This window comes from Vigna radiata, chromosome 5 (genome assembly GCF_000741045.1).
Source record: "Vigna radiata var. radiata cultivar VC1973A chromosome 5, Vradiata_ver6, whole genome shotgun sequence".
NCBI lineage: Eukaryota > Viridiplantae > Streptophyta > Magnoliopsida > Fabales > Fabaceae > Vigna > Vigna radiata.
The window spans coordinates 17,469,366-17,491,478 of record NC_028355.1 but is presented as its reverse complement, the minus strand read 5'-3'; the positions used below and the strand labels follow the sequence as shown (position 1 = coordinate 17,491,478).

General features: G+C 32.7%; 3 protein-coding genes across 4 annotated transcripts; 1 reads left to right on the top strand and 2 right to left on the bottom strand.

Moving 5' to 3' along the window:
- Nucleotides 1–945: 945 nt before the first annotated feature.
- On the bottom strand, nt 946–4,093 carry LOC106761077 (UDP-galactose/UDP-glucose transporter 7). Its single transcript, XM_014644572.2, has 7 exons — nt 3,758–4,093; nt 3,495–3,600; nt 3,153–3,398; nt 2,607–2,717; nt 2,344–2,502; nt 1,497–1,640; nt 946–1,314 (listed from the first exon to the last, which is right to left on the bottom strand). Exons 1-7 carry the CDS (start codon nt 3,796–3,798, stop codon nt 1,150–1,152), a joined length of 972 nt encoding a protein of 323 aa, XP_014500058.1. The 5' UTR covers nt 3,799–4,093; the 3' UTR covers nt 946–1,149.
- A 3,375-nt stretch (nt 4,094–7,468) lies between these two features.
- On the top strand, nt 7,469–14,573 carry LOC106762210 (oligouridylate-binding protein 1). Its single transcript, XM_014645982.2, has 13 exons — nt 7,469–7,629; nt 7,805–7,943; nt 8,841–8,902; nt 9,173–9,275; nt 9,753–9,829; nt 10,086–10,147; nt 10,270–10,357; nt 10,577–10,652; nt 11,023–11,053; nt 11,143–11,265; nt 12,198–12,286; nt 13,262–13,435; nt 13,895–14,573. The coding sequence occupies exons 2-13, from the start codon at nt 7,836–7,838 to the stop codon at nt 14,207–14,209; spliced, it is 1,308 nt and encodes a 435-aa protein (XP_014501468.1). The 5' UTR covers nt 7,469–7,629; nt 7,805–7,835; the 3' UTR covers nt 14,210–14,573.
- A 1,410-nt stretch (nt 14,574–15,983) lies between these two features.
- On the bottom strand, nt 15,984–21,576 carry LOC106760391 (U-box domain-containing protein 52). 2 transcript variants are annotated; one of them, XM_022780803.1, is made up of 11 exons: nt 21,247–21,576; nt 20,705–21,059; nt 20,127–20,233; nt 19,873–19,994; nt 19,405–19,613; nt 19,264–19,315; nt 18,893–19,190; nt 18,433–18,534; nt 17,667–18,095; nt 16,788–17,543; nt 15,984–16,412 (listed from the first exon to the last, which is right to left on the bottom strand). In XM_022780803.1, exons 2-11 carry the CDS (start codon nt 20,904–20,906, stop codon nt 16,341–16,343), a joined length of 2,349 nt encoding a protein of 782 aa, XP_022636524.1. In that variant the 5' UTR covers nt 20,907–21,059; nt 21,247–21,576; the 3' UTR covers nt 15,984–16,340. The 2 variants fall into 2 exon arrangements, with proteins under 2 accessions (XP_022636524.1, XP_014499312.1); XM_014643826.2 differs by having other exon boundaries at nt 20,705–21,576.
- Between the last annotated feature and the right edge of the window lie 537 nt (nt 21,577–22,113).

Here is a 22,113-nt window from a genome sequence, read left to right as displayed (position 1 = left end):
AAAATTGAAATGAAATGTAAATAAATTATGGACTATAAAATTCACAACAAAAATTGAAGACATGTAATGATAAGACGCGTTTAAACTTTAAAATTTATATTTAACAGAATTAAAGTCTAAATTGAATTTTTTTTTAAATCCTTTGTTGAACATAACATTAAGTTGAAAATTAAATTAGAATATTCACAATTTATTTTAATTACCTGTCAATCTCTTTTATGATAAGTTCTAACGTATTAGAAATCAGAAAGATTATTTAATAATTCAAAACACTCTATTAATGACAATAGATTGAGTCAAGATATAATGTCTACATTTTATATCACTATATAATTATTCTTTTCACGAATAATTTTATTTTGATTATTTAATTTAAAAAAAATATTCAAATAAAATTCATTAATAAACGATCTCCAATCCTAAGAAACTGGAATACATTAGATTTTTTTATGTGTTTTGCTATCTCAACAATTATATTATATTACATTACCTGTTTCAACAATTATATAATTTCCAATGTTTATTTTATTATTTTGGCATTAGACTTAAAGATATTGAAAGTGACATTAATACCTAAAACTTGCTATTTTTTAACTATTACCACATTACATTATTTTTCACTATCTTTTATACCTCCATGAATTATGGTGTTATTGGGCCCATTAGCCCAATTTCTCTTTCAGATGTATATTGTTGCTATTAGCATATGTTGTTTCCTTCTTTTATAAATATGGATACTGTATGTACACTTCCTGTCTGAAGAGTTTAACAGTACACATTTATTTATTCATGATTACAAACCAAAACACTTAATAAGTGTCAAAATTACGCATAAATTACCACAAATATAAGGCCATAACTATGTCTTACTGTTTGTCAGGCGCTTTATACTCAACTTCTGTGTTGAGAATAAAATAGACTCTGCTTACAAAATTCTGGTAAGCATTTGAATAATAAAAGTACTATTATTTTACGCAATTCCGAATACCATGTGTCAGTATTACTACATCTTATGCTCAGACTACATGATTACTGTAAAATTATAAGAAAAAAAATAACTAAACTATCAGTTCTTACAATAAAGTAAATAAAAGTAAAGAAACAATTTATGTAACTGTTAGTTTGCACCGCAACTTATCAATACCAGTTCTATTTACGATGGGCCTCCTCATCAGGTACAAGCTTCGTCGACTTACTTCTTTTCTGCTGATATTTGGCAAATGAATACCACACACCGCCAGCTGTGTTGATAACCAATCCAGTCACATTCAAAGCATGGACTTGAACACCACCCAGTAAGAAGAAACCAAGGGTCTGAAGAAGCAAAATCAACGGGTTTAATGCTTGCAGTTAAAACTAGAAACAAATGAACATAAAGGGTATGCAAGCAAATTAAACTACAAAAGGAAAAGGATGGATAGATAATGTATATATGTATGAACTCGGCCTGCTGTGACAGTTTTTCTATGGCAAACACAAAATCACTCCCAGCTTACCGTGGAAACAACCCCTTTGAGAACGCCAACAATAGTTGTAGTTAAGGCTGAATTAACAATTGTACACAAGAACATGGTGAAGTTGAGAACAATGCCCATTACCAATGAAAGAATAAGAACCATCAAAAACGAAAAAGAATAACTCTGCAAAGGAAAACAAAATATTAGCTTTGGCGTCAATTTATCAATAATAAAACATGATACAGCTTTGCCATATATTAGATACTGAAGATTTTTATGATCCTTCCACAAAATGATTACTAATTTAATTTAGGAGAGTCGAAGGAAGTGAAACAAGTAGTCTATTGATTTAATTTACAACTGCAGAATATCTGGTAAATAAAAGGACAATTGTTTTATGGAAGAAAAACGGACCCAGATCATGCCAAAATCAAAAGTTGCAGCTTTGTCTTGTTTTCCACCATACAACAAGTGATCTTAACCTCACATCCCCGTGTTCTTTTTCTAGTTCTTAGAAACATACCCAATCCTAAGAAACTCAAAAGGCACATGCCCAATGGACCAATACATAGAAAATTTGCTCAAAACTACAGAGGGGACAATATCAGTAAGAGGAAGGAAATATTAGTGCATATATAATTTCTTTCAATTTGTCAGAAAAACTTCATAAGCAAGTGAGCATATCTGCTGTTTGGGATTAACTATAGCTATCACCGAGGCATTTACCAGTTCCTTGTGAAATAATCGAATTTATTTGATTGTTCCATGTGAAATAATTGAATTTTATTTTATTGTATACATAAACAGATAAATGTCCAAATATTCAATTCATTCTAGCATAATCATGAATCAATCCAAATACCAAGAACCAGATTAACATTCTGACCTGTGCAAATAATAAAGATAAAGACTTTGGGAATTCCCCAGTGGCTATGATGAGGAACATCAAAAATGGAAGAGATAAAAAACTGTTATAGAACATGATTTCCAAGGATGAAAGTCCATCCTCAGCACCAGATCTTTCCACCAGCACAAGGTACATGGTCTGCATATGTGAGTAAGCAGCATTATGAACAAACAGTGCAAAATTACAGCGTCGATTCAATCATAAAATTATGATTTAAGAACTAAGATATGTGAGCATATCACCTGGAAAAAAACCGAAACAAAAGCCATGCCATACCCAAAAAGGTCAAAGGAAAAATCTCCGAGGGCAGCAATGAGAACTCCAGCACCAATCAATATAACTGAAAGAGCCACCTGAAATTTGACAGAAAATAGATATGTTAAGATATATCATCTAAAGGGAAGAAAAGAACAAAATGCTACCAATCATTATAAATGGCACCCAAGGCTATATACACTTTATATTGTACAAGAAAATGAACACAACTTTACATACAGTTCATTGTTTACAAGATACCATATCCAATTTTACAGTCCACCACCGATCAGTATTTCGACGAGAAGATCAAAGTTTATTCTTGTTTGCGGCAAAATCTAATTGTTAGCATCGTTTAAATTCCATTACCAATAATTGGTCCCCCTTTCTAAATTCCACAATTTATTTTCTGAAAAACCTCCTTGTTGCAACTTAGTTCAACCAATAAATTTCACAGTCTCTAATTCTCGTATATATAAAACTATTTTGATAAGGTGGACAGAATGCATAAAACCTCAAATAACAGCCAATACCTGAGATGTAGGTCTTCCCTTTCCCGAGAAGTACCCAGCAATAAGTACAGCAAGTGGGGTAAGCCTCTTGATCGCAATATACATTGGGATATTGACTCCTTTCAAACTGGCCAAAGCAAAAGCAACATTGGCATTATAGAAAATTGAAAGCGGAAGAAGTCGCTTGGCCGTTGTCATTTCCAGTCCTCTCGCCTTTGTGAATCCCGCACGTCTACCAACATGGATAAGCAAAGAGGTAGCCAATTGCTGAAAAATACAAATGCTGTCACTATCAACAACAAAGAGAATAACCAAAGGGTCGAAAATCTGTTATCTTATCATCAGCAAAGGCAGTAGTAATACCTGCAAAGTGAGAAGAGTCATTGAATATGCATACTGCATAAGAACAGCCTTGTTGATAAAAACCATGGCCATGGAGGCAAACCCATATGCCACAGCCGCGAACAAACTACGTGCAAATAAAACCTCAGTCATGGAAGCTATTATGGACCTTTCAATAATTAAAATTTCTAAGAGCGAGATTTAGCGACGAATCTCAATGAAGAAGCAGTCATTGAAAAGGTGAATTGCGAAATAATGAGGAAAAAGAGAAGCAAGTGGAAAACCTTGAGAAGGAGCTGGTTTCTGCATCGGCACGGATCTCCATGAGTGATTAATGGCGAAAACGAGATCCAATAAGTCAAAGATTAAGAAAAAAAATGATAATTAAATATAGAATTAGGCGTATAGACGGAATAATTAATGAGAAGGGAGAAATTTAGTTGGAAAAAGCGAAAGTTTAAAGGAACGAGAATAGAAAAAAAGAAAAGAAAGGGACAAATGAAGAGAAGAGTGAAACAGCTGGCGCAGTGTGGCGTTTCATTCTCGAGTCGAGTCTTCGAAGATGGCATGCACCAAACTTCGCCATCTCATTTCCATTGCCGCCATAGCTGTCATTCTCACCTATTTGGATCAGTTATTCATATGTAAAAATAAATATATATAATATTTATTCTTTTTAAAAAAATACAAAAATTTAATCTTTTATAACTATTTTATGTAAAAATATTATGTAAATTCTATTTAGGTTTTCTGATTTAACCTTTATATACTCTAATATATGAATGAAACCAACAATTTGAAAAAACAGTATGTGGTTAATCAATGCAATCGTCTATAAGTCAAGAGTATATGTACATTATATCTTAGCTAGTGTAAACTCTCACATTACCTCAAATATCTAAATTGAACTATATCAAAAGTTAAATTACAACTTCAAAAGTTAAAAAGATAATTGAATTGATAATGCAGTGAAAAAAAATCAACTCAGTTGAATAACGGTGAAAAAAAGTTATTGACCAAGCAAATTCTTAAAGATAAAAAATTACTTTTACATTTATTAACAAAAATAATCTATCTAAAACTTCCAAATTAACCTATTTTATAAAATAATTGAGATTTTTATAGTGAAAACTATGTCTAAACTAAAAAGAGGATTTTAAAACTAAACAAGATAAAAAAAGAACGTATTAATTATGAAAAACATCACAAAATAATGACCTAACACTGTTAAACGTTTATGATGTTTTTTCAATGGAAAAATGCAATGCATATGATATTTTTCATGTTCCACTTCTCCAATAATTGGCCAAAGTTAATCCAATGAAAAAGAAATTAAAAATTATATATTCTTGAGTTTGAATTTAAATATTAATGTAAAATATGTGATATATATATATATAGAGAGAGAGGTAGACAGAGAAAAGGGGAGGGGGAAGAGGGAGAGAGAAATATGCACTTAATTTAGATATGGTTTTATTGATCCTTGTTCGGATATAAAAGCAAAAATATACTTTGACTTCATTATTTGTGTGCGATCAATTTATATATATTATGACACATTATACAATGATAAACAATGGATATTTGTGTTGAAAGTCTCGTGTAGAATGAAGATAAAATTAATTTATAATTTATAATATATAAGTGAATGTAATTTTCATTTTAAAAAACGGGTTTTGATAAGTTGAATTAAACTTAAAATCTATTTTTTAACAATTTGAATCAATAACTTAGTTAGATATATACTAACACGTTTAATCATCATTATTTATTATAAATCTTAACAATATGTCAAACACAAATTGAGTNNGANGAGTTATAATTATTTTTTTCAAGTTTCAAATAGTAAAAATTACATAAAAATAATTTTATAATAACTAATTAATATAATACATTTAAAGATTAATTATCAATTTGAAATATTTTAAAAACTCGTGTTATTATAAGAAATATTTAAAAATTAATTAAAGTTTGGTAATAGATCAAATGTATTTTTATCTTAGTTATAATTCATTTAAGTGATTACTTGATAAATTGAGACTTTTTTTAGTTCATTTATTTAGGTCATTAAAATATGGATTATAATTATCTCATAAATTATTCATCACTTTAACATTTCTAACCTTATCAATCTCAAATCAAATCCTTGGTCTTGATTTAATGGTTCATAAACCATCACAATGTTTAAATTAGTTATCAAAATATATTAAGTTGTTAAAATCTCTAACTTAAATATAATAATATATTTTTACGATAATAATGTATACGAAAAGAGTAAACAATGTCACACATATTTAAGTTAATTATATTTAAAATACACTTTTCATTGTCATGGATTTCTAAGAATGATCACACAAATTAGCCCCTTTATGATTATTACCATTTATTTAGACTACATGCTACAAATTAATTTGAACCTTTCCACATTACGACTGCAATCATACTTTTAATATTCAAATTCACTCTTAGATTCTCTCTTACCGACATTGTTAGACCTTAAATTCTTCCTTATTTAGATTTGTCTTCTTCTATATTTCAGTCAAAATCTAATTTGACTTCACAAACACTCCAAACAATTAATCTTGTTTTTTCCCAAATTTTGACATACATAATCAAAGAAATTGACTAGTCTTTAGAAATTAGCCTTTAGAAATTAGAGGGAGAGAAATTTTGACATACACAATCAATGATTAACCTTTTTATCAATAACTTTTTTTTAGCAAGGTTGAAATTCATCACCATCACATATTTTTATAAACATATGAAACAATATTAAAAAAAAAATAGTAAGATTTGTTTGTAATGAAGTATTATATTTGTTTAAATCTATTTTAAAATACATTCAAATGTTGATTTACGTTTTATGGGTTAGAAGAATTAAGTAACTTATTATTAGTAAGGACGAAACATTTCAAGAAAATAAATTTAGTATTATGATTATGTAAAAAATAATGAACGATTTGTATTACAATTGTGTTTTCGAATTATAAAAATGATATGCTTTGTTATGAAATATGTATTTTGACACTTAGCATTTCAATATTTTATTTTCTTTATTGTTTTTAGTTTTAGAATATAATTAGTGACAAAGCAAAAATATCAAATGTTTAGAAATTTCTCTTTTTTATTAAATATTATTATGACTATTTTTTTTTTGTTTTTACCATTATTTTTTATTTTTAAAATATATTAAGAATAAAATAATACTATGACATAGATATAATCAAAGAGTGAATATTTTATATATTTTGTTATAAATTTTTAATCTTACAATATAATTAAAAATGGAGTATGTAAATGGAATGAGAACATTTTGTTTATATATTGTTACATATATGTAGTTTAGTTTCATTATTGTTACCAGATTAAATACGTTCACTTTCTTTTATGATAATAAAGTTATTATTATTATTATCATTATTATATATTAAGTATGTCTTTCCAATTTTTAATTCCTTAGAAAATTCGTCGAGTAATTTTACATTTTTTATATTAAGTATGTCTTTCCAATTTTTATTTTGTTTTTGGTTATTATTTATTGTTTTTCATAACAATTTGAAAAAAAAAATGAATTTAAGATGTAAAAAGTTACTATAACTTTATAAAAACTTATTATCCAAACAAGCACTCACCATCTTAATTAATTAACAAGTTTTACTTTATAGGGCTTAAAAATTGATTAAAAATATCAGGGACTCAAATTCAAATTAAACCAATCAAACAATACATATACACGGTTGTTGACTAGATATGGAACATTTAAATAGGATTTAGGATTATAAAAAAAAAAGAAACTAAAAAAATCAATCAGATTCCTTAAATAAACCAAATTAGTTAGTAATAAAATTGATCTTAAGTAAAATTAATTCAGATATTAAAAAAATAAAGTGGGATGAATTTGTAATTGTAATAAATTACAGGTAAAAGTAAACGGGTTTACCCGGTTGAGTCGGGTCAGACGATCCGGGTTAAAATACAGTGGAAGTGGATGGACATGGTTATGAGATTGGCGGAATGAGGTTGGAGAATTGATAGAGAGTGCGAAATCAAAATCCAAAACCAAAACCAAAAACACCAATTGGGTTGGGACCATTCACCATTCACCATTCACCGCCTTGTCTTCTTCTTCTTCTTCTTCTTCCGTCTCCGAATCACGGTCAGGAAAATATCAAAACAGCTTCCCCTTTTCAATCTTTCCCTCACGCGCCTCAGATTTCAATCACCGATTTCACCATTATTATTAGATTATCTTACAATTTTATTTTATTTTATTTCTTCCAATCATTACAAAATAGTTGCGGTAACAATTATGCGTTTTTTTCTCTTTTCAGGAACAATCTATCTGAATCGCGGAGTTAAGATATGCAACAGAGGCTGAAGTTGCAGCAACAACAAGCCCTCATGCAGCAAGCCTTGCTTCAGCAGCAGCAGATGTACCACCCTGGCATGCTCGCCGCTGCCATGTCTCAGGTTAGTCTTTTCCTCCATTTTTTTTTTCCTTTTTCCTTTGTTTCCTGTTTTTCAATTAATTCTGCATTTTCCTGTCGAATTTTTGCATCGGAAGCCAATTGCATTTGCCGTGCTGTTCCATTTCCGTAGAGAAAGAAAATAGGTCTCGGGGATTAAAAGAAAACATTTAACTCACGCAATTAGGGTATTTGCGTTGTGCTCTGGTTTTCATTTATTTCCGCTTTTGTGGTAGTTTAATTTTATGCCACTTCACAGCCGTGTAGGGTACAATTGATTCCGGCGTTACTGTTTTCTTATTCTCTCCACAGGAATGATTTTTCATACATGAAAATCCCGTTGTTTGCTTTGATTTTATTTGGTTCATTTTCATCTAGTTTTCGTTGTCAAGAAAATAGCTGCTGCTGTGGTCTATTGTTGTCGTTTAAATTATTCTGAATTGTCGAATTGATATGATATAATTGTTGGTTCTATTACGGAGTGCCGACTAGTGTATTATATGTATTTGTGATTTGCAATTATTTTGCTCCCAAACTTTTAGCTCTTCACTATGTCAATGATTGGCAAAATGTTAGGTCGAAGTCAACTAGAATATGTCAAGAATTTATAACCTGTGTACCTATGAGCATATCATAGTTGTCTCATTTAATGGAGGAACTGTTGCAGAATAGTTTTTGACGATTATGGTATGAACTAAAATTGTTTTATGCATTTGGTTGATTTACTATCTGGTTTGTTAGAAGTATATGACAAATAGCTCAGTCCTCCACTGTGTCTAGATATTGTACTGTATTTTTCTCTATTTGATTCTATTCAAGGTTTCTGTTTGTATATAGTTGTTTGGACCTTCTTTCTTTTTGTCCGTTTTGTTTATTATTTGTTGTTTTGTAAACTTTGCAGATGGAGCCTGTTCCAAGTGGAAATTTGCCTCCTGGTTTTGATACTTCTGCATGCCGTAGCGTGTGAGTGTTTTATTTCTTTCATATTTTATCTGATTTTTGTCCATAGTTTCATGTTTGTGCCCACGTATGAGAATTTCCATTTTAACCAAATTTCTAACCGCTGTAGATACTTTTTTGTTTTTGAAAAAATGGTGTTCTTATCTCACCTGAATTTCCGAGAGATAAATTTGATGCTACTGAAGTTTAATGTCATATTAAATAATCACTGTACTATAATTAGTATAGTTGTCCTCTTTGACACCTTATTGATCTGAAGCTATGTTCTTTCAGTTATGTAGGAAATATTCATGTAAATGTCACTGATAAACTTCTCGCAGAAGTTTTTCAGAGTGCTGGTCCTCTTGCTGGCTGCAAGCTCATAAGAAAAGAAAAGGTTTTTGATTCGATATTCAACTCTATTTTCTTTTGTGACCATTGATGCTATTATTATTATTATTATTATTATTATTATTATTATTATTGTGCTTGTAAATGACCTCTTTTATCAGGCCTTGTCGCAAAACTAGAAAACCCTGTTATTTTTCCCATGTTTCCTTAATATTATGAATATGTTGATTATTAGTACTGATGAGCAAGCTTTTATTTTATTTTTTTAAAACCTGGTTGGCATTAGAATTTAGAGTATATAATTACTTTACTCTGAACTTCTCTAATGGGACTCGTTTTGGAATCTTTATTCTACAAAGGTGCTATGTTTTCTAGGAATTATGGAAAGATAATTGCATTTCAGTGCACAATTTGTTTGGTGATTCTGGCCTTTACTAACAAAATTATAGGTTTCGGTGTCTCCTACAATCTTGTTTTTTAATTATTTATTTGGCCTTTTCTTACTGTGCAATTGATGTTACAGTCCTCTTATGGTTTTGTGGACTACCATGATCGAGCATCTGCAGCCCTTGCAATAATGACATTGCACGGACGACAACTGTAAGCATTTTTGTTTGTGAACTGTGAATAAGTTCTCCATCTTGATTTTCTGGAGATAGAGGAACCATTATCGTTTTCACTTCTATATTCTTTTTTTACTGATAGACCAATTATTTACTTTTACATGGCATTGCAAAATATTTTCATGGCTCGAAGAGATTCTAATCGGACAATCTTGAGTCCTGGGAGGTTTCTCAGAGTTCACTTTAATATGTAGCTACTTTGCATGATTTTTTCTTTTTATTTTTGTTTGCAGATATGGTCAAGCACTTAAGGTGAATTGGGCATATGCAAATAGCAGTAGGGAGGACACATCAGGTTAATTTTTTAAGAACAGTTCATATATTTTTGTGATTTCAATTATTTTGCTTCTTGGGGGCATTCTTTTTCTTTTTTCTTTTCGATTGTATATTCCTTTAATTTTAGTTTAAAATCATCAGGGCACTTCAATATATTTGTCGGTGATTTGAGTCCAGAGGTTACTGATGCAACTTTATTTGCTTGCTTCTCAGTCTATCCTAGTTGTTCGTGAGTTCCTCATTGCTTTTTTTTGTTTTTTTCTTCATTGTGAATTTTTTGGTCATTGGAGCAAGGTATATTCTGTTTTTATTGTGACTGTTGTAGTCCTCATTAGTGGTGAAACGTTGAAGATAGTTAACTGGGGGGAACTTTTCAACAAGTTACTAAGCCTTGAAAGGTGTTTTGGTTTCTGGAATTTACTTTTCCATCTTCTCTCATTATTTGCAGTGATGCAAGGGTTATGTGGGATCACAAAACTGGTCGGTCAAAAGGATATGGTTTTGTTTCTTTCCGTGATCATCAGGTAATGAAGATATCAACCAATGAACCATCCTGAAAGGGGAAAAAGTTAAGCTTTTTTAGGAGCCACAGAAAAAAAAAAAACAATCATTTTCCAAAATAAACTGGACTAAATATACATGTGTTGTAAAAAGATCATTCAATCGTTTTCCTTTCAAATTAAACGGGAACAGAACAGTCAATATCTCCAGATCTCAACTTCATTTCAAATGCCTTACAAATTTTATTTATCGTGTTTTTGCTGGATCTGTGGGTATGAACTTTTTTAGAATGTCTTCCAAGTTAAACCTAACAACAAATTAGTTTGGTGTAACTATGTTAATTATGTGCTGGATGGATGAAATGATGCCTCTTTATGCATTTGATATATGCAGGATGCCCAAAGTGCCATAAATGATATGACAGGTTTGGCATTCAGTTGTATACCTTTGTTCCCTGCTTCTGTGTCATGTTTTTTGTTCATACCAACTTGTGGTATTTCCTTTTTTGTGTAGGCAAGTGGCTGGGAAATAGGCAAATACGATGCAACTGGGCAACTAAGGGTGCTGGTACCAGCTCCAATGAAGAGAAGAGCAATGAAAACCAAAATGCTGTGGTGCTTACAAATGGATCTTCAGGTATCGTGTACCTTTCTGGATAGAAGCACCTGAGCCTATATTCCCGAAACCATGAAAAATATAGATGAAGACTCAAGTTTACTTTTCTTTTTCCTTCTACAGTTCAGGCTATGTTTTTGTCTGGTATGAGTTATTCATTGTGCTGAATGATACCATACTGATTGAAAATATTACGGATTGATGTAACACACTGATCAGAGTAGCATGTATATTTTGGTGGTTTAGGTTGGAGATCCACAATACCTAAGGATATTATTAAATTATAGTATATAAGTGGATTGATACTTCAATTTGTACATTAGTTTTGTAAAATTGAGTTAGCTTTAGAGTTCACTTTCTTAGACTGTATAAAAGTCTATCTTAAATTTTGTTGGAATTATTTGGTCATCCCCTATTAGGCCATTATTAGATCATTTACAAATATATAGTCTCACGCTAATCCTTGGTGTGAAGGGTGTGTATGAGATCCTAAATTGAGCAGTTTATTGAAACTTTGTTAGACTTAAATTTTGTAGCTGCTAGACACCAATGAAGCTGCACTTTGAAGTGTTTGATTTGTTGGGCACCAGTTTTGGTGCATACTTGGGTCTCAAAAAGTAACTCAAGTAGACACAAATAGCATGGTTACTTCAGTTTGTATTGGATAAATGTTCTGCTTTTGCATGGTGAGCATTTAGCGAAGTTTGTTATCCACTACTATTTAATTTTTCCATTTTTATTTTTATAGTTACTAAAAGGTTATGCTGACTAGAACTATTTCTAATTTGGGATCTCAGTGAAGTAATTGTTGCATTTGCTTCTCCGTTTCCCATGCACTTGTGTAATAAATTTGCTCATCTATTTCCTGTGTGCTTCTGGAAATCGCCATGGAATTTTAGAATTGTTGACAGTGACAGATACTTATAATTCATTTTTTCTTATGTGTTTTACAGATGGTGGTCAAGATAATAATAATAACGAAGATGCTCCCGAAAACAATTCTTTATACACCACAGTTTATGTTGGCAACCTTCCTCATGATGTAAGTTATGTGGATTGAAGAATAAAATATTATGTCGTTATTATTTTCTCATTGTAAGAACAAAAATTTTGTTTAATTTCTTTATTCACGAATATGGAAAAATATTTAGGTATTTCTAGATTGATCTGGCTTACTAGAATTAGCTTTAAACATAGTTTTGGATGGATTGCTGAGGGGTGCATATTTTACAACGGCGTATATCTGAATCACCATTGTTTAAACTGCCAGAAAAATGCCATAAGATGTATAAGTTAGTTCCCATTTCAGGCTTTCCAACTTAATGACTTACATGTAGTTAAAGGACAGACATGTTGGCCTTTCAAGAATTTATTGACTTGAACTTAAATTATTGTATTCAAAATTCGTGCATAATTTTGTTCTAGTTTTCGATCCATGTGTTATGATATTCTTATAACTTTTCAAATGTGTTTATGAATTTGGCATTGGCAATAGTGACCCAGGTTTTACCTCCACCATAGATTGGTACTGCAATCCTATAACAAAAAAAACAACGTGTCTTTACATCTGGAGAGCAATTATCTGTCGTGGTTTGTGGTTTATTCACAACGTTGTCCATCTGTTTCATCATTGAGTCTTATCTGCTGCCTCTTGGTTTGGATCTGTTCTCGAAGTGAAAGAGGGCCATCCCCAGTGATTTGTGGGGAACTGCAGATATGGTGAAGGCATTTGTTGTGCGTCACATGGTTGCAGAGCTCCTTGCAACCATATTATTGTTGCTTCTTCGTCTGATGCAGTCCATAATTCAAAATCCTGGTTGAAAATAAATTGTCTTAATTTATTAAAACCTTTTTCCTGCATTTAGTCCTCCTTCCTAGCATCTACTTGTCGTTGAATGTGTCAAATCTGTGACAGCATTTCTCCGTTTTGATTGATCTGAATGTCAGTCTTGCAATTTATTACAAATAATGAACTGTTCCATTTACACGATTCTTACATGGGGTTTGAGGGTAACAGGTAACACAAGCTGAACTCCATTGCCAATTCCATGCACTGGGGGCTGGGGTAATTGAGGAGGTTCGAGTTCAAAGGGATAAGGGTTTTGGATTTGTTAGATACAACACTCACGAGGAAGCTGCGTTGGCCATTCAAGTGGCTAATGGAAGAATAATCCGTGGGAAGAGTATGAAGGTGAGAATTATTTCGCTTATCTGCTCAACTAATTTAATTGCCATTTCTTCTTTGGTCTGGTGGTTGCCCATAAAGTAATACGCCCATGGGAATGTGTTTTCCCCTTTCCAATAGCCGAGATCGTTTTACTCAGTACTCGCATGTAGAGAGACAAATGCCTCCACCTGCCGTACCCTTACCTTTGTCCCTTCCCTGTGGGAGCTGATTTACATCATGGGAAGGAGGCCATGTTTTTACAGCATTGTTCCATTACTGTTACGGACTGATGGACCCAATTTTATATTTTTGGAAAGTTAAAATGCTTTTGGAATATAAATGTAATTTCGTGGTTGTGATGCACCTCCAAGTATAGTAACACTTAAATTCATGCTCTTTCGACTGTTGACTAATTTTGAAGGCTGGAGCGTATGCGTTCATTAGATGTGGACGAGTAAAAATTATTTTACTTGATTTGTGCAGTGTTCGTGGGGTAGTAAACCAACTCCTCCTGGAACAGCTTCGAATCCACTACCGCCTCCTGCTCAACCATATCAAATACTTCCGACTGCAGGGATGAACCAAGGTTATTCTCCTGCTGAGTTGTTGGCTTATCAGCGCCAACTGGCCTTGAGTCAGGCTGCTGTATCTGGTCTTTCAGGTCAAGCTCTTCTACAAATGACCGGACAACACGGCCTAGCTCCTGCTTCAATGGGCGTAAACTCTGGGGGATCTCAAGCCATGTATGATGGATATACGGGTAATTCATCAAGGCAGCAGCTTATGTACTATCGTTGATGCTTGGGCTTGTGCAGATTCACAGTTGCTTTATTATCTTCTGGGGAACTTTGATGTGCCATCACATTTCTCTTTGCTTCCCCACAGCATGTCCTTTTGATACTGGGCTTTTTCTATTGGAGGTATTGTGGCTTGATATTTACTTAGTTTTTACGTCGTGTTGTAATTTGTATTGTTTGATCTAACGAGGATTTTATGACTCAGAAAAAGGGATCTATGTTTTGCTAGAAAGAGAAGCGAATTTTATGTTTGGGTAGTTTTCATTTATTATTGTGTATTATAAGTATCGACTCAAGATCATGTTAATAATTCTATGCCTTTTGTTTTCCTTTCGTCCCTCGTGAACGGCAGAATACTTATTCCATACCGCAGCGTTATATCAGTCATGTTATTTTTCTCGGAAAATCAATTATGCTCTTGATTTATCAACTTTAATCCCTGTCACTCTTGCATTCAAAATACCTTGATTTTTCTTTTGATGGTTCATATTCTCTAAATGTTTTTGCCAACTAGCCTTTTTTTGGTCAATTGCCACTTAGCCTTTTAGGATATGAAGCCACCTCTGAAATTAAATTACTATCACTTTGCGAAAAATTTCCCCGTTCAGTACTGCTTTACCTTTAGTTTCTGTCACATCACATAGACTGGATGGGGCATAAAAAGTAGTGGTTCAAAACTATCATATAAATTTTCCTCAACTTCGTGGAATGAAATTTAGGCCAGTAATTTGCATTTTGTTTGATACTAGAGAAGAAAATTAGTGTAGATAAAAATAAAGAAAAATAGACAAAAAAAAGGTTAATTTTGGATAGTTTAGTTTAGAAGAAATAACAGAAAAGAAATTGAAAAAAACAAAGACTTGTTGGGTTTTAGATGGAAGGGAGATACGTTATACCATAATGAAAAGAATATTAACATTAGATGCATTTAGACAATCGTAGTAATTGTGAAAACCAACATATAGACAACTATGAAAAACACAAACAATTATCAAAGGCAAGATGGCAGAAGCATAAATAGTGACAATCACGTAATCTATTAAAAAACACAATAAAATAGTGAACAGTAACAGTGTTTGCAAGCACAAGAAAAGAGATAAGATGGAGGTTAATTTTTAAAAGAAACACATTCTATTTCTCCATTTTTATCCTACTCTAGTGTTGATAAAATGCTTCTATTATTAATAAAAGGACCACTCATAAACAAACTTTCTTGTTTTTTAATATGGACGTGAGTTAAAGTTAGCCATACTTTCTGCTTTTGACGGACTCCTTTTTCTCTCTACCGCTCTATATATTTTATCTTGCCTTCTTCATAATGATTACTCTACCCAACAATATGTAATAATAATAATAATAATAATAATAATAATAATAATAATAATAATAATAATAATAATAATAACAAAAATAAAAATAATATATTGAACGAAAAATGTTAAACGATTAATTGAGGTGGGAATGTCTGCAGTATTTCTTCATGGAATCTCAGCCCATGACCAGCCTAAATTTTGTAACTAATTAATCTAAATACATACTTGATTTATATCATATAATAAGTTATTACTTTTCCCAATTCCACGATCTAGAGTTTGCCATTGAATTAAATCTAAATATATTTTCAATGTAAATTCACATTATTATCTGTAACAATTGAAAACTATAAACAATTACTTTAAACATTGTATTTCTAAAAGTCACGCTGAAGTTAATTATATTAAAGCGAAACTCGTAGTTATGTTGAATATTGCAACGAAAGAAAAATGTATATATGGCAAAATTATTAACACGAATATGTGAATAATACATTAATTCCGTTCCTCTCAAGTTTTTGGATAACTACTTTTTAAAACTCTCCGAAGAGTCAAGAAGTTACAGGAAGAAAGCCCGGTTTACACCATGGCTTGAAATCGTGAAAATATAGTTACAATTTCTATACATGAATTCACTTCGTTTTGTTCAAAACTGTATGGACACAACCTATTACATTTCTGCAAAACAGTGAAACTGTAGCTCAAAAATATGCTACTCTTTTGCTGCAATTTACAACCACTTAAGCAATTTACACTTTCTCCTGGATATGAATCCATAGAACATATTTTCTTGTTTGGTTCGATTGTTGTTTTCACTTGTCAGAAAGTCACTGAATTGTTAGCTCTAATTTCCCCTGAGACTGCGTTAGGAAATGGAGGACAATCTCCTTCCTGGGAAAATAAAAAAGCAGGCACAACTTTTCATGTTAGCATAATGCATATGTAACATCTTCTTCAGAAGTAGATGTAACTTTCCCATTTCACATTCTTGATTCTTAGTTAATTATGAGTTACAACAATTTAGTTTTTATGTGTGCTTTGTTTCACTATTTGTTAGGCACAAACAGACTCTCATATCAGATAATAAAATAAGAGATGGATATGAGTTTATTATATATTAAGATACTTTCATTGATAAGAGATCTTTTAGAATGCAAATCTGTGAGTACTTGATTCAAAACCGACAATATCTTATCAGTATAGAAATTTATGTTTGTTGAACCTCCTTACAGTTTTAACTTGTATGATAAAAAAAGAGAAACTTACAAGTACAGCTGAAACATGTCTGTCTCGGGGCATATTGGTAGGATTACCCAAAGCTGAAATAAGGTCAGTATCTTCACCAAGGTTTCTGAGTCTGTTGAGTTCTGGTAGGACAACCTTGCCAAGATCAGGTCTGTCTCTGCGCCTTAATTCAGCACACTGCACTCCCAACTTAGCGAAATTCAAGGCCTCCTCTTGTGGCCAATCAGAGAGTGATGGATCCAACATCTCAGATAAAGTTCCCTTCTCAATGGCCCTTGCAACATGATGGGTCAAACCCATAGGTGATTTTGCTGTCAAAATTTGTAAAAAGATTATCCCAAGGGAGTATATGTCTGATTTCACTCCCAACATTCCTGTCTGCTGGTACTCAGGATCTATGTAGCAGAAGGTTCCGGCTGTGGATGTCATGTGATACTGCGTGACAGAGTCTGCCACAGATGGTGGAACTAGCCTGGCCAAACCTACATCACTGATTTTCGACACAAAATTTCTGTCAAGCAAGATGTTGGCTGGTTTCAAGTCCCTGTGCACCAGAGGTTCTGGTTTTGTCTGGTGCAGGAACAGCAAGCCTGTGCCGATCTCAGCTGCTATCTTGAATCTGAGCTGCCAAGGAAGTGGGGGAGTGTTGCCTTGTCGAAAGAGGCGATCTTCCAAGCTGCCATTTGCCATATACTCATACACTAGACATCCATATTCTGGACATGCTCCTAGGAGTAGAACCATGTGTGGATGCCGTATGCAGCTCAATACCTCAACCTGTAATGTGCATTACATGGTTTAAGAAATAGCTTTGTTTTCACATATAATAACATAAAAATGTATAGTTTAACTCAACCATGTTGTGTTCAAACGTAGTGTTTTGTTTCTATGCTTGCTTACCTCTCGCTGAAACTGTGATCTTCCTTGTTGTGCATCAGGGCGTAGAACCTTGACTGCAACAGGGGTGTGATCCAAAAGGCACTTGAAAACAGGACCATATCCTCCTTCTCCAATTTTAAGGGATTCAGAAAAAAAATTTGTTGCTTCTTCAATCTCCTCAATAGTGTATTTTCTATACCTGACATCTACATTTACCAAAGATTCAAGAACTTTTCTTTTCTCCTCTGATTCTTTAAGTGCTTTCATTTCTGCACTGAGTCTCTTCTGTGCCTCCAGTTCTGCAATCCTTTTTTGTGCTTCAGCAGCCTCAATGGCTGCTTTAGACTTGGCTTTCTCCTTTTCTGCAATTGCCAGTGCTGCTTCCTCAGCCAGCCTTGCTTCTTCCAATCTCCTCTCTTCCTCTATTTTCCACCGCTGAAGTTCCACTGCCTGTCAACCATGCATGCCATTAATCACACATTATTGAACTTTTCCAGAGAAAAACACAATTATATAATTAAAAAGTACTCATGTAAAGATCTTTTTACACTGTCATTCATTCATAGATTCTCGTGTTCTAGTAAGAGTGTTCACTTCAGTAATAATTATCTTAAAAGTCATACATCAAGTGATTTCTAATTGGTTAATGTTATGATAACCAGTGCATGAAAAATAAACTCTGAACACAAATCATATATAATATATATATATATATATATATATATATATATATATATATATATATATATATATATATATATATATATATATATATATATATTCACACCTTCTGTTGTGCTGTGAGTGCTTCTTTACAAGCCGTGTTATACATTTTCATGGTCTGCTTCAGCTCCAACTTCAATCTCCTCATTTCAGCTTCCAATTCATCCTACAATTGCCACAACTTCATCAATTTAAAAAAAGCTTATTCTTTTTTACAAAAATGGGCTTAAACCATGGAATTCTCTTCAACTCTTGGAGGAACTGTTATAACATGTTCAAGCAAGCCAAAAAATACAAATGCAGGATACGTTTGCTATGAGAATCTGGTTTTGTAAATAACTACAAAGATACTGCTTCCCTTACCTTTTTTTCCATTCTCAAAGACTTACACAATAAAAACAAAAATCTAGTTTTAACCAAACAAAGTGAAAACAAGATGAGATTCTTTTTAGTAAGTAATAAAACATAGGAAAAATGTTTTCTCAGACCAAACAGATTTCTACAGCACTGCGAACTTTCCTTACCGCTGTTTGTGACGAACAAGATGATTGCTTATCACTCTCAAATGAGAATGATGATAATTCAAGAGGAGAGCCCATTTCCGTAGACTTCCTTCGATAAGACGCTGACTCAAAGCTGAAGTTTGCATCTGTGTCTGAGCTATATGATAGCCGACTGTTGGAGATTCCTGTATCTAAGTTCAATGAAGGGATCAAACGTTCTGTGCTTCTCCTTCCAGAGCTTACAAAGGATATGTCCGTATCTAAATTGGGAGTGTCCCCATATTGTCTGCCATTGTAACGTTTCCTAGTAAATGGTGACCTGTTTCCAATAGATTTAGTCTTCATATGCTAAAACAAATGCTAAGTAGTATGTATTATGTAATGTCAACGACCTGAATGTTTCATCATACTGTGATCCAGCATCAAAGGAATACGTTTCTTGTTCTGATAGAAACCAACTTTTTCAGTGAGCAGCACATTTCACAATATGTTTAGGGACATAGATGTGTGGTTCTTGAAAGGATGAATCTAACCTCTTATGCTTCGAGCTGAGTACACATTTGGCTCTGAAAGGTTTGACCTGCCATTGTTAACTTGACAGAGCTGGTTAGAGAAAATGGCAGGTGCAGGACGAGTAGCAGATCGCATAGTTTGAATCTTTCCTTTGGCAATAACATAGACAGTACAGAAATCTGGCGCCCCTTTTGCAATTTCTCCTGGAATATCTGACACCTTGAATCTTCTGATGAGAAAAAAACATTCTTTAAGAAATCGAATACATACTGACACATTCAAGCTAGAGATTCAGGTTTCTATTTTAACAATACGTATTCATAAGGGCAAGTGACTCTAAGCTAGACAGGATAAGTCTTAAGCAATTGTAATCACATTTCCAGAATCTGCATTTTGACTATATCGTGTTTTATCTGAATGAAAGGAAGATGACCAGAAACTTGATGTAAAATTTGCAAGATGACAACGTGAGTCAGAAAGTAGCATACTTGAGAAAACTAGTTTTTGCTGAAGAGCCAAGAACCAGATGCTCAACTCCTGTCTGAGAAGCATATTCAATTATAGCTCTGGGTACTTCTGAATCTTCTAGTAGGACATCCTTGCATTGAATCTATGGCCCATCCACCACACCGCACCAAGAAACAAAACAAAAGAGATGATAAGAATTCTAAGATGAACACCATCAGCAAGATAGCTGCTTTCATTTCCACAAACATTCATCTTGAAAAGAAAAACAACTCACATCTTTCCTTGTACAGAAGACACGATATGGGAGGAAAACACTTCTGTTTTGGCCTTCGTGTTCTTTGCTTACCACTGAAGTATCATCACCCAGGAAAGAACTTATCCCTGCCAAGGTAATAAACGAAACGAGGAATCAATCATGTCGCCATTGTTCCCATTGCTGCTGAAAAACTTTTCTTTGCACACACACATATGTGTGTATTTTCACATGTTACTCTACACTTTCATAAATTCATAATAGAAATTGAGATCTGTTTAGTTTTACTTTTATGAAAAAAAGTGATATTAACTGTCATAAAACTCATTCAAATTGAAATAAATTATGCTATTTACTAGATTATTTACCAGTGAAGAAGAAAATCTGTTTTTCCAAACTTTAATCAACAAAAACATTTTTAAATGGTATACTTAGATATCAAAATCAATGATGGGGGAGGAAACGATATTGGTTGGCGTGTCATAATTTTCACAACCATTAACAAAACCAGTGACTGAACATGCACAAAGGTTGTGCAGAGACAATGATGTTTGAAGCTATGATTAATAGCAATGAGAATTCCATTGTACGGTACTTACTAGGGGCGAAAAGAGAAGGTGATGGAGACAGGGTTGGTGCGAGAAGCTTGACATGGATGAGAATTACTGTTGCACTTCTGGTGAGGAGATTGTCAACTGCCCATTTGAGTGCAGATTGGCTCTCTTTCTTTTTATCAATTGCCACTGCTACTAATCCACTCACACCATCCTTTTTATCTGACCGATGCTTTGGCAACCACATTACTTTCTTTCACTGCAATCTTATTCTGCTCCTTCAATCAGCCAAATACCAAACTAAAGGGACCCTCAAGGCCAAAATCTCTTTCCTTCTCTTCCTTTGAAAGGCATTATCTAAAGATCCTTCCTTTTAAGCCTTTTGATGATGTTTCCTAATCTGTGGATGGTTCGGTTAAGTTGCACCCAGAAATTCTTTAACTTGCTTTGATGAAAAATATATAGGATCACATGATACATAGGACTTGAGGCATTCGTTTAATTCGTTTACTTTGTTAGATTGTTGTACCTGATTCTCTTTTGATGTTCAAAACCTTAAACGACAAAAAGAATAGTAAATAACTAACCGATCCCTTGTATGTCTGTAGCAGCCAATCTGGGATTTATTTAACTATTTTAGGCTTCTTTTTCTAAGATGTAAGAACCACACACATTGTTCTATTCTATGATCTTGTTTATCCCATCAAAGAATGACCAAAATTTGCGGGTTAACTTTGACTTCGTCCTTTTGGGAATGATATCTGCTCACTAAATCATATATAGTCAGTCACAGCTCCCATTAATCATATTTTCATGTCATTCTACAAACACAGAAGGGAATTAAATGGTTATAAAAACGTAAACTGACATCTAAATTTTATCACAATGGTCATTAATGTTTCTCTATGGTGGATTTAGTTTATTTAAATCAGTAAAGAAATTACAAATTAGTAAATTATTTGATCTAAATCCACTCTGTTTATATATTTTTATTTTAACTCTACATTGTTTAATGTTCTCATTTCGTGTCTATTATTTTATTCAAACTTTGATAATTTTTAGTTTTTATATTTTTATTTCAATCCTTGTCCCTCTAAGTGATGACATGCCATGCCTTTTTGATTGACAATAGATCATCTCATATTTCTTAGATATCAGACTAAGATGAAAATTATCTGATGGAAAAGAGATCTATATAAAAAAAAGTTGTGCTTAATAGGAACAAACAAAATATCAGTGACTAAAATAAAATAGATATTAATAGGAACCAAAACATAAGAAAAATTAGAAAAAAAAATGAAAATGAATTAAATCCTATTTGATATAATTAAAAATAAGAAAAAAGTCTAAATTATATTGATAATAGGGTTGTTTAACCTGATTTTTTTTCCCTTGGAGTGGATTACAAAAAAGGCACTTTGCCATCTTTGTATAAATAACTGTATGAGTCATCA

What these genes read in the sequence shown, in the direction of transcription:
- LOC106761077 (XM_014644572.2), bottom strand. Translation starts at nt 3,798, where the DNA reads ATGGAGATCCGTGCCGATGCAGAAACCAGCTCCTTCTCAAG. An exon ending in GAAACCAGCTCCTTCTCAAG is followed by an intron (nt 3,601 to 3,757) that starts GTTTTCCACTTG and finishes ATTTGCACGTAG; the next exon opens with TTTGTTCGCGGCTGTGGCAT. An exon ending in TTGTTTCGGTTTTTTTCCAG is followed by an intron (nt 2,503 to 2,606) that starts GTGATATGCTCA and finishes TCACATATGCAG; the next exon opens with ACCATGTACCTTGTGCTGGT.
- LOC106762210 (XM_014645982.2), top strand. Translation starts at nt 7,836, where the DNA reads ATGCAACAGAGGCTGAAGTTGCAGCAACAACAAGCCCTCATGCAGCAA. An exon ending in CAGTAGGGAGGACACATCAG is followed by an intron (nt 10,148 to 10,269) that starts GTTAATTTTTTA and finishes TAAAATCATCAG; the next exon opens with GGCACTTCAATATATTTGTC. An exon ending in TCAGTCTATCCTAGTTGTTC is followed by an intron (nt 10,358 to 10,576) that starts GTGAGTTCCTCA and finishes CATTATTTGCAG; the next exon opens with TGATGCAAGGGTTATGTGGG.
- LOC106760391 (XM_014643826.2), bottom strand. Translation starts at nt 20,906, where the DNA reads ATGTGGTTGCCAAAGCATCGGTCAGATAAAAAGGATGGTGTGAGTGGA. An exon ending in GCAAAAACTAGTTTTCTCAA is followed by an intron (nt 19,614 to 19,872) that starts GTATGCTACTTT and finishes TTTTCTCATCAG; the next exon opens with AAGATTCAAGGTGTCAGATA. An exon ending in CACTCACAGCACAACAGAAG is followed by an intron (nt 18,096 to 18,432) that starts GTGTGAATATAT and finishes CATGGTTGACAG; the next exon opens with GCAGTGGAACTTCAGCGGTG.